At 42.3% G+C, this 12,597-nt stretch overlaps 1 protein-coding gene across 1 annotated transcript in view; it reads right to left on the bottom strand.

The window, feature by feature from the left end:
* Positions 1–12,542, bottom strand: part of SLC9A4 (solute carrier family 9 member A4) — a 61,357-nt gene extending 48,815 nt beyond the window's left edge. Inside the window, exons 1-2 of the mRNA XM_019753793.2 lie at positions 11,784–12,542; positions 6,529–6,992 (exon numbers count right to left, since the gene is read on the bottom strand). Of these exons, the coding sequence (XP_019609352.2) occupies positions 6,529–6,992; positions 11,784–12,039 (720 nt within the window). The 5' untranslated portion in view covers positions 12,040–12,542. The remainder of the gene's footprint in view (positions 1–6,528; positions 6,993–11,783) is intronic.
* Between the last annotated feature and the right edge of the window lie 55 nt (positions 12,543–12,597).

Genomic DNA, 12,597 nt, shown 5'->3' with positions numbered 1-12,597 from the left:
AAAACCCACTTTAGCCTTCACACAACCAAATCTCCATTTTACAGAAAGGAAACTGAGGCCCAGGGAGGTTAAGTACCTCCCTTAAAGTCACATAGCTTGCAAGTAGTGGAGCCAAGACTTAAACTGAAGCATATAGCCCCTCTGTCCATGCTGTTGGCCATAACTTTCTGCCTCTTGAATGGGAGGTTCCTGGAGCGAGGACCCCTTCAAGGCAGGAAAATATAAACCAGAGAGAATGCTAAAGAAAAATTCACCCCCAAATGAAGTTATTTTATCTTTCCCAGATCAAAGGCAGCTTCCTCTGGCAAATGCTCCCTATCGTTCTAGTTTGGCTTGAACTCACCATCTTATCCTCACGAGCAGGGTCCATGTCTCTCTGTCTACCACCGAGTGATAACCTATGTGCCAGACACGCACAGTTCACCTTCACACCCCCAGGGCAGGACAGCACCAGTGTGGACAGGTGCTCCATGAAGGTGTGGGAAGGAAAAGGACATTGCCCCCATCTGTCCCCCCCATGCCCACCCCTGCTTTCATCCCACCTCTAGCATTTAAGCTCAGGGAGCAATTCCAAAGTTCAGTGGTGGCGGTTTCTCAGAGGGAAAACATCCCAGTTTGCTCACAGCTTTGCGGACAAATCCAAATTCAAACAGAGTGTCACTCTTGAGGGTAGGGGAAGGAGAGCTGTGGTCATGGGAGATGGCCAACGTTGCAGGCCAGCTCCAGGGTAAGCACAGCCTCTGTGCAGCCTGTCTTAGTCCCCATGACCTCATCTCTCATTCATTTGTTCACTCCTCATGCAGCATTCATTCCTGCAGTACTGTCATTACTCAGCACCTTTGCAATGCTCAGTGCTACATGCTGGGTCCTATGAGGCCAGCGGGAGCCACTCAGAGAGAAACTAGGAGGCTCAACAAGCAGCTAGATAATGGGATGGAAAAATGAGAAAAGAAGAGGGCAAAGGAATTCTAGCAGAAGGGACCAGGAAATTTAGGATCTGATGCCAGCAACAAAAATGCATGATCGAGGGGCAAATTGAATGAAAGGTGAAGGATCTCTGCTAAGAAACTGGTACTATCGATTGCTGGCTGGGCAAGGCAGGGGGAGGACAAGTTTTCAGTATAACTTTTAGATATTGAGCCACATAGAATAAATTATATTCAATAAATAAATTACTTCTTTGACAGTCTGTGTTTTTATAATGAAAACATCAGTGAGGAAAGTTAAGCACATGGAGATCTTGTACTCACCTGAGAGGCCCCAAAACCAAGAAGGGCCAGTATACTTATGTGAACCCTGATATCTGGGTCCAGAGGGTCCCTAGGTCTGTGCTCCAAAATTTTAGTTTGCACACCTCTATGACTCTTTCATTTACTTCATTCCTAGAGGATGGACTACAGGCACTGCAAGATGCCAAATGATGCTATCACTAGAGAAAGGAGAGAAAACCAGAGGACAAGAGATGGGAGGTAGAGAAGGACAGGTGAAGAGACAGCATGGAATAGCACTTAGGATCAGAGATGCTCTGGAGCCAGGCTACCTGGGTTCAGATCTCAGCCCTGGCCCATCCTGGCCCTTGGATCTCTCAGACGAGTTGGAGGAGGAGGAAGGTGGGAAGGATGGGGGGTAATACTTGCTGGCATTGCCTTGCTGTTTATTCGGCAAACTGATCCAGGAAAACCAAGAAGGAATATAAGAACAACTTGCCCACAATAAATGAGGTAGTTCCATATTTAAAACTAACTGCCTGTTAAGAGCAAGCCAATCACCATGCTGTTTCCATGAGCAGATATGATATAAAGATAATAGATATAATGCATCAAATACTCACTGTGTGCTAGCACTCACGGTCTCACTGTACAAAGAGCTTAATATGAATTTCCCAGTGAATCCCTGAGCTAAGTAATATCATCATCCCCAATCTTACAGAAATGAGGCACAGAGATTATCAGAATCTTTCCTGGAGCCACACGTTGGACTTGGCCAACCCAGCCAATTCTGATTTGGAGAAAAGACCCTGGATTCACTACTTACTGGACATGAGCCCAGTCTTCCCATCGGCAACATGTGGGTTCTCTGCAGCCCCTTCCACCTCTATGAGCTTAATATTCAAAAGGTGGGAATGGAAGGAAAGAGATTGGACTGGAACCGACCTGAGCACCCATGCTCAGTCTGTCACTGGCCAGACAGTATGTCTTCATTCAGTTCATTTTAACTTCCTTCGCCTTGTTTTTTTCACTTGTGAAATGTTAGTATAAATTCATTCCTCATAGTAAAAAAACTGGGGATACTAGTTATGATTTTAAAGCTACTTGGCTTTTGTCACTGCTCCCTTTGCCCACCATTAGGAGTATGTTCTGGTGATGAGCCATAACTTAAAATATTCAGCCAGAGGGAGAAATGAGTGGGACAAAAGACCTGGAGAATCAGGTTCAGTGATACGACAGCTCAGGAGCAGCTCTAGAGTTCTCTTTAGTGAGAAGGCAACTCTTTAGTGCATAAAGATCTGTAGAGTTGTCACATGCAACCCACAAATCACAGGTCACTTTCTAGGTGACTCAGACTTTCTGCTGAAAGCATGCTTGTGACAGTTGCCTTTGAGAAGGCTCCCTTCTCAATGAAAGGGTGGGTTCAAGGCTCTTGGCTCAAAATACAACTGGACTGCATTAAACACCAGTTGCTTGCAAACTGCTTTCTAAATCCAGCCCTGGGGCTTCTCTGGTTTCACGTAGGGACGCAGAAGTGCCCCAACACACACTTAATACTCACTGTGCTGCGGGTGACCACAGAGTGACCCGGGAGTGACGTGTGGGCAACCCTCCTGGAGCCAACGCAACAGCAGCTCTGCCCACTAGAGGTCAGGGCAGTGCCCTCAGAGGATAGTCTGGTCACTTGAAAATTATAATTTTATTTTGAAATTATCATGAAAAAAAAAATGTCCAAGTAGAAGCAATTAAACTTTGGGAAAGTCAAAGAAATGTTGCTAGCAAAGAAACCCCAACCAGAAGCCAAACTGTGACTGGTTCTAGATGTAAAATCTAGACAAAATCCAGGGTGAGGTCAGAATCTCAAGATCAGGAGCAGCACCAAAGAGGCAGCAGAGTCAAATGCTTTCATTGGTAATTAATAAAGACTGTGCTGCAAAAATGTTTGTAGATTGTATCGTGAAGTTCCCAATGAGGAAATAGTGTGTTCTGTGAAAACTACAGAGTTGGTATTTAGAGAGTTATTTCTGGACTTCTCTAATGATTTATGAAGAAAAGGTTGAATAATTACTTTGGAATAGGCTGCCAAGTGGTGGCCTGATGTTATCACAGGTAAGCATTTTCAGTGGCATCGCCAGTAGTGGAGGTCACAGTAAACAAGTACCCCCAAAGATTCGGATATAAGTGAGATAAGATTATATCTGGGATATGAACTATGAAATGAATGCATCATGGCCACCTTAGGAGATGCAATAGGTTCCCAGACATAGACACTTACTCCATTGTAACACATGAAAATATGAGAATATCTAAAGGAAGAATGGTGGGGGAAAGGGAGCCTCAGAGACTAATCTAGCCCAGTCTGAGGACAGGTGTTCAGTCTTTGCTCTAGACATATCATCATTTTAGATCAAGAAACATTGGCTTCTCTCAATCTAATAAACCAGTAGTTCTCAAATACCAGCAGTCCTCTGAAGTGCTTGCTAGAAACGGATTTGCAAGCTCCCCTCCCAGAGTCTAGGTCAGTAGGTCTGGGACGTCTGAATACACGTCAGGCCCACCAGGCTGCTTCTGAGGCATGTGTCTTGAGGATCATACTCTCAGAAACCAAATATCTGACTCCTACAGCAGTCTGACAACTTTCTGACAACTTGGCTTTTTGTGACACTTGCCCAGATGGAAACTATGGGCAAGCCTGATGTCTCTAATATCTTGTCCAACAGCTAGAGATTCTCATTAGGAATAAATATACTTCTGACTTCAGTTAGGGCTTCCGTCACTTGGTGAATCTACCCCAGATATTTTGGATTACTTTTTAAGAGCCCTTTTCCCTCTGTACTATCTATTTTTGCATCAAGTCATCATGACAAAATATGGTATGCCAGATCAATGAAATAATTGATTATAAAAGGGGAAAAAATAAAAACCAGAGCATTTGCATATCTGTGGCTAGGCACAATCTCCCCCATAGCAAAACTTTAAACCCAGGGGCAATAAAAGATTGCTTTCTTAGGTTTAACTTTATAAAAATTTTAACCTTGTAGAGGATAATAGATAACATAATCTAAAAAATGTAAGGGACAGAATGGGAGAAAGTATTTGATTTTTACGCACTGTTCAGAAGTTTCAAATTTGGATAACTTAGTGAGCTCCTACAAACCAATTAAAAATAAAAACAAGTGGTCCCCAAGAAAAATGGACATGATGCAATATTTGCCTACAATAATTGGGACATACTTATAAAAAAATTTTGTAGTTTATATGAAATTCAAATTTCACTGAGTACCCTGCATTGTTTTTAAGTCTGGCAACCCTAAAAAGATACGAATTCCCAGTTTACAGCATGAGAACAGCTAATGATCCATAATCATTGAAAAGGTGCTTAATATCATCATGCAAATTAAAACAAACATGAGTAACACGTTTTTGCTCATTAGATTGGAAAACATTAAGAAAAACAATGACCCTTATTGTCATGATACAGGGAAATATGTACTCAGTACACTGCGGAAGTGTAGGCCCTTAGAGACATTCTGGAAAATCTCGGCAGCTGTGGTGTAAGGACTAAATTTAAGGTCCAATACTATGTGCTACCTTGACATTTGGTAAACCGGGGGAGGGTCTTGAATGTGGTAACTGCCAAGTCTCCTTCCCAGTCTGACCCCATGGATAAGGTCCCCTAGCCAATAACCCTTCATATCAAGGGGACCTGCTTACCTCTGAATAGTGCGTGTCAGTTTCCTGCCAGCCCTTGGACTTATTCAAACAAGCCAATCACATCATCCCGTGGGAAGCAGGAGGTACCCCATCCTCTTAATACTATACAGCCTGCCTCCCACACCCCCGATTGTTCACTCTGCTCCTGAGGGTGCCCCCTGTGGCCCTGAATGGTGTGCGGTGTCTCCCCCCAACAACCCCGCTGTGGCTAATAAACTGTTATTGATCTCATCTGTCTATTTTCAAGGGTCACCCCCGAACCCTGGAGCAGGAATCCCTCCCTCATCAACTGATGAAGAGGAGGTGATTAAAACATCATTTTCCAATTTTTTTAATGTACATACTTTTTAACCAAGACATTTCATCTTAGAATATGTCCTATAAAAATACAAATGCAAAAAAGGGATGCCTGCAGAAACAAGAATATTCATTGTAATATTGTTTTTAAGTGAAAACAACTTAAATATGCATCAAGTTGGCAACAACTTGAATATGCATCCATCAGGAAATGGTTAAATAAATTATAGTAAATTTTATCTGTGAAGTACTGCGCAGTTGATAAGACCTAGAAAGAATTGCAAGACTTGTTACATCTAGGCAATACATATAATATAATCCCACCCAATTTATGTAAGATAATATACATCTACATTGATGTCTGTATGTATGTGCATATAATAAAGACCAGGAGGGAGAATGCCAAACTCATCACAGGGGTGGTCGCTTGCATAGAGGGTGAGAAGAGGGTTTGTGATTTTATGCCATATAATTTTGCACTGTTTGAGTCTTTCTGCACTAAAAATTAATTCTGGTATTATGTGATGTCATATAAATTTAAAAGTAAGAAAAGCTTATCAAAGTATATATAAAAATCTCATACACTAACAACTGGTGAAGGTTTATAGTAATGTAGTGAAACTGAACAATGGGATGGCTAGTCCAGAATATTCCAGCACCACCAGCCAAGGATATCTTCTGGGCCTTCATGCTTGATTTAGCCTGTAAGCCCTTCTCGGCGTTTCTCCAGGACTCCTAAGCAAAAATCCTTCTTTCACATTTTCCGAATGAGTCATACAATTGAGATTGATATACAAGCTAACACATTTTTGAAAATCCTCTGTCATCACTATTTCTACTCCATGTTTTATTTAACTTCATCATCTAACACATCATGTTAAGAAAATGAAAAAACACACAAAGGGAATGAGGGTGAGGTCCTGTAAATGAGAGAAAATAAACACCTAAGCTACTGCTTGCCCCAATGTTCAAACCCAGAAGAGCCTTTAGTAACAGTTTCTGCTTGCAAAGTGGAAAACTGAATTAAACTACACAGTGATCTCTCTCTCTCTCTCTCTCTCTCTCTCTCTCTCACTCTTTAAACAAGTTAGTTGGCTATTGAATGACAAGCAGTGTATGTGAGCAACTATATACACGATGCAGATTCTAAGGGAAGTCACCAAAACTTGGGCCACACTGCATTGACCGAAACCAATCTCTATCCTGCTGTGGCCCAGTCCTGCTCAGCCATTAGCCCCCAGGACAGACTCCTGTCCCCAGCCCCACCCAGACCCCTCAGCTTCCTGGGGACCTGTCATTGACATCTCACCACACTAATGCCATCATTGAGAAGGGCCTCCCCGAAGATCATCATATACAGCGGCTCGTTCACACGCGCCTCCTCAAACACAGCCAGCACGGCCACCGGGTCCACAGACGAGATCAGGCTGCCAAACAGCAGGTTCTGAAGCAAGTTGATGTCACTAAGGCCAAAGGCCTTGATCTGACAGATGAGGTAGAGGGAGAGGCCAATGCCAAAGGCGTTGATCAGGGCCCCCAGGCCTGCCCACCACAGGATGGAGCCAATGTTTTCAAAGAATGGCCGGGTGGGCATGAAGTAACCGCCCTCCAGGATGATGGGTGGAAGGAGATACAGGAAGTAGATGTTCGAATCCATGACTGGAGGTGATTTGTGGTCCGTACCAAAAATGATGGCACCCACCAGAGCCCCAACAATGATGAGGAGGCAGCTTTCTGGCATGAGGCCTGGCAGTCGGTGGTAAAGGTGGAAGCCTGGGGAAGAGCAGAGAACTGCATTTAGATGATTGCTAGTAACTTGGTTCTGCCACTGAGATCCGAGGAGACAGTGTACAGAGGTCTTTGAAAGCAGATGGAACCATGGGCAAGCTGGCTGTTCCCTCTGAGCCCAGCACCCCATCTGTAGCAGGAACTGGAGGTGTTGCAGGGGCTTTACACAAGTCCGAGCACTTAAACATGCCAGGCCCAGTGCAGGTTACAGAATCGATGGTTCTCAGCCAGCCATCCCCGCCCCCTTCCTCCTTCCTGCTTTCCCCATCTTACGGGGATCTGAGAGGGCATGTGAGGGAAGAGCAGAGAAGAGGCTGGACCTCGTCTGCACTCATACAAAGCCCACCTTTGAAGCTCATGCAGGGTCTATCACCCTCACCTAAACCTCATCTTGTTCCAGCACTCACTTCCTTCTCAACCAAATGAAGAAACCTCAATGAAAAGTCCTTAATTTTGTTTCCCGTACTTAATCAATGACATTACACCTAGTCATCCATTTAAGAGGTAAATCAAGTCACATTCTCATGAGCTCCCTCCATCACCTTTGCCCTTTCATGCAACCAGCTTCCCATTTCATCACTTAGTGTCTCATTAGCTGCCCCTGACGTCCATCCCGTCCTCTCCATTTCTACAGCCACTGCCTTCACTTAGGGGCCTCCTCATTTCTCATGCTGATGAGTGCATTGTCCTCCTGATGTTCTCTCCCATCCTTAATCCCCAGTCCCTTCCACATCCTGCTGCCAGATGACTGTTCCACACCATGTGTACCTGATTGTCTCCTTCCCCACCTATGACTCTGAAGGCACACAAAGCACCTCATGATTTTAAGCTGAGGATATTTATGAAGCATCCCTGGGTTAAGACCAATCCTCTAGAAAGGACTGGGAGGTAATGGACCAAACGTATTTTCTACAATTTCCAAGTGTTGATGAAATTTTAGAAACGAGACACTAATAAATAAGAAAACAAAAACAATGTAATGTATAAATATACAATGAAGGGCATATTGACTATACCAGCAAATAAGATAAGAGATCAGAACCCAGCAGGTCACCCTGGAGCTCTCTCCACGTCAGTATCCCTCACACCTGCTCTATCTTTATACGTCCTACATTCAGCCAACCACGTGCCTTTTCATGTGTTTCAGGCCACCTTTCTTGTCTTCATACACTATTGTTGCACCTGGATTGTCCTTTTCTTCAACCTATTTTGGTCTTGCTCAATCTTTGAGAGGTTAAGCTTTTCTCTATCTCTTCCTAAAGAAATAATATGTCTTTCCTGTGAATCATTATAACATTATATCTGTATGTGTCTAACAACGATGATCCCTTTCTACCATTTTTTGTGCACGATGTATCTCCCCTACTGAACTGTAAACTCCTCAAACTCAGGCAGAATGATAGACATCTTAACGTCTCCCCAAAATGCTTAGCAAGCTGTCTACTACATAGTAGCTGGTCTATTTTCTGAAAGAATCTGTAAGTGTATACTCAAACATGAATGAATGAACGGGTTAAATGTTCAACAGAGAAGATTTTACGTGGGAACTAGAAGTTAAACAGGTTGTTGGAGGTTGACTAGGACTTACATAGTTGGACAACAGAATGGGACACATTTTGGGTGGGGAACACTCCAAGAGAAAAAGAAGACAGACAGGTAGGGCCCAGCCACATATATTTGATGTTCACTGAGGGGATCCAGCCAACTGGAGCAAATTTTTAATTGGCCTCTACCCAAGTAATAAAGGGCCTTGAATTCAAGGTTAAGGAGTGTAGGTTTTCTCCTAAAGGCCATGGGGAGCCATTGAATGCTTTTTAAGGAAATTTTAGGTTCAGCCAATCAAAGAGCATGTGGGTTTCCCTGGATACAGCTTTGAACTTCTCCATTCACAATAGCAGGCAGGTTAATACAATGGAGTATTATTAGTATCAAGAGACAGCACCCTAAAAGACAGGCCTAGCCCACTGGCTTCAAGACCAGTTCAAGGTCTCCTTCTACAGTCTTGCTCTCACCATTTCCTAATGCCAGCTTCTTCTTCCTTCATCTTGTAGTGCTTATTTTAACCACATTGAACTTTTTAATATGTAAAAGAGGTGGAAGAGCCATAGTGTGATTTTCTCAGGCCCTGTGTCTTCCCAGTTTGGTCCTGCTTCTAGGAATTGAGTTTCCTGGAAGGGAACCAATGTGCACCCACCTTAAGCCAAGTTGCACCTACACAGCGGTAGCAGGAGGGGGCTTGATGCCTGTAAGTATGGCACTGTAAAGGAAAACACTATGTGCATTTCATATTTCACACTCTTCTCCCCTTTCATGATGGACAGTAGTCGATCACTTGGAGATTTGATAGTTCCAGTGCCTGAAACTTAAGTGGCCACAAATAACAAAGCCCTACCTAAGAGTTAGAGATGGCCCTTCCATTCCATTCTGTCCATTGATTCAAGGAATATCTTTCTATATTGTTCCAAGAAATGGAACTGAAATAAAAGATAAACAACAAAGTCTGACGTGACTTTGTATTACCTTTGTTCTATAATGTCATTCTTTTATAAAATGCATAGTTGGATGTTTTTAAAAGGACTGGGAAGAGTTGTGATGTTTTTCTGTCAGAGTGCCTACCAGGCAGTGCCAGATTCATCTGTCTTCCCTGTCAGACTAAGTCTCTTGAGGCCGGGAACCACGATCATTTCCACATATTGCATGTGTGCTCAATAAATGTGGCTCGGTAGAATGACTGACTAAAGAACGAATAATAATAATGATTACTAATTATATTTTGATTCAAGTTTTATAATATAGAATCTAAAAAATCTACATAGACTTCCTTGATAAGTTTTATGTCTTTCCCCTCCCCCGCCAGATGAATGAGCCACCATGTATAAAACTATAAGCCCAGTACTTGGCACATAGTATATAGACGATAAATATGGCCTTTTCATGTACAATATAAAAATAATCTGAATTCTTAAAGGCTAGAAAATATTAAATTGTACTGGAATAAGCGTGACCTGATAACCTACTTAAGTTATTTTCTTTTTCTATAGTCTGTTGAATTACATCAACATGACAATCGAGAACATTTAAACTAGCAGGCCTACAAACAATAGAGTTCTTACAAAACTCTAAACTGGACACACTGAGTCTGGTCACATACAGTACTTCTAAAGAACAAGCTGTTTTATGCTAATATAAAACCAAGATAAAATATATGCTTTCTGCATTGAGACATTTACTGATATAGAATGCAAAACTCTTTTTCATTAGAAAAATCTTATTTGCACTGAAAAGAGATTTTAGAAATAATTTCACAGATGAACAAACTGAGACTTAGAAAGACAAAGTAACTAACTAGTCAGTGGAAGATTTAATTCCTGTTTCTCAGACCAACTTCACCCCTTACTGTGAAGAAGAGAGGCCGATTTTGGGGGATAGGGAATCTCTCGCATTATTTACAAAGGAAAACTTAAGATTCACCTAATATCACCTTGAATGTTTTCAGTGTCCATGTGATCAGACTTTTAGCTTTGAACTCAGACTATTATCCCTTTTTCAAAGAAGCCATTTTTACTTGAGCACTTCTTAGAAGTAATATGAGATCTTGTATGTAATTTAATCATTTGACAAGTCACACAAGTGTTCTTCAAACTAATAATTTCCATTTAAGCTTCAGACTTTACTAGCTCCAAATGAATAGCAGTTATGAAGCAGCACCTAATGAATACACCAGTACCCCCTTCATAAATTGCTCTTCAAATCATGGAAGAACATGGAATAACATCCATGGAGAGTTAAATGACTAGAAAGAGCCCACCATCCTGATGCCAAGGAGGTAACTGCCAGATCTCATGGCTCAACTCATATTCCACACCCATCCTAGAGGGAAAGTACAAATGAGCATCAAAGTGTTTCATAGATTCTAATAAAGCAGTTTATTCAAATAACAAATTATGTCACTGAGGCAAAGGAGATGTTATACTTAATAACTGAGATAATTGTATCAATTTCCCCACTTTGGAATAAGCTGGTTTTAAGGAGACAAGGGGGTAGAGTTAGGGATTAAATAGTCACAGAGTATCAACCATCACATTGGCTTTTGACACAAAGAACCTCGATTAGAATTTAATCCATTAACTCGAATTCACTTTATTTCACCAAGGAAACCAGAGGTACCCCACTGGCTTCATCTGGCTGAGGTGTAAATCAATATTTTACTGACAGATATTATCCCAGGGACCCAATGATGGGCCCCTGTAGCCCATCACTGAGTGATGTAAGAGTCACTTGTGACTGTCATTTTCCTTGCTTTCTGTCAATTTGCAGGGAGCACACGCCACTTTTAAAGAATCAACAATGGGAGCCATTGATGAAGCCCCTGGTTACATGGCCAAGAATGAAGGAAGAATATTTTACAGAAGAATCATTATGTGGTTCCTGAAATTTCCATTGTTCTGAGGTCTACATGCTTTACTCTGTAGTATTTTTTAAAGCATAGAACTTGAGATTTTTGCATGTCAAATAATGTTACATGGTTGTCATTTGAAAATAAATCAAAACAACCCAGAACCCAAAGGCATGCTCTTGCATTTCAAAGTATAATTCTGAAGCATTACATGGCTTTACAAAAAGTAGTTATGACTTTCCCTTGATTCAAGGGTCCAGAATTTTTGATGTAATAGCAGTAACAGTTACAATCCACTTAGCTCCCCATCCATAAGGCATTTTCACATACAGTATCTCATATGGAAAACAACTCTCACAGCCAGTTGTTTGGGGACTTACCTATTTTTGCAAGTGATGCTAGAAGTATCCAGAGGGTGACTTCATACGGAATTTGCACATAGTCATAATCCAGTGCAAAAACAGATATCTTCTCATCTGGCTCTGAGCTGGCAGCTGCAAAGCGAACATTTGGTTCATGCTGGGCAGTGGCATTTGTGGATTCGTTCAAATCAGAAGTTGCTTCAGAACATTTGAGTGCTACTAGCAAGAGCAACACCTTCCAAGGACAAAAAGGCACAAACACCTGAAAACCCATGCTGTGGGCTTCTCCTACCCTGCATGCCACTGTGAGCCACACCTCTGAAGTGAGGAAGGTTTCTGGAGAGCTGCAGCATCCACCTGGTCACAGGTAATACACGTACCGTCCGTGGCTCATTCCAAGAAGAGTCCGAGTGTGTCACCGAGTTCTGAGTGCAGATGTTTTCAAATCGCCTTTCAAATATTTGTGTTCAGGCAAGTCAGCTTCTGGCTCAAACACAGCCATTCAGCAGACTTATTCAAGCCCAGGGAGCTACCTGGGGGACCTTTATCTGATTGTGATTTGCAAAGCAATTTATAAAAGGGGAAAATATCACTCCATTCAGAGCTGTTTGCTCACTTCACTGAACACTGGTTTTATCTTGTGAGTGAAAAGTAAAAAGGACGCCAAGGTGCTCATTCCAGGTATCACTGGAGTCCTCCTAACCAGGAAGGGACTCCTTCCCTCTCTATCAGAGCCCAGTTAGGAGCTACCTGTCGTGCACCTGCTCCTTCTCTCCTCCCCCTGCCTCTCCCTTATTTTGAATGGCCAAGGCTGCAGGTAGCTCTTGAAGTA

Source organism: Rhinolophus sinicus, linkage group LG05 (assembly GCF_036562045.2).
Source record: "Rhinolophus sinicus isolate RSC01 linkage group LG05, ASM3656204v1, whole genome shotgun sequence".
NCBI classification, from domain to species: domain Eukaryota; kingdom Metazoa; phylum Chordata; class Mammalia; order Chiroptera; family Rhinolophidae; genus Rhinolophus; species Rhinolophus sinicus.
Note: the sequence above shows the minus strand (reverse complement) of the source record. Positions and strands in the feature narration are given on the sequence as shown.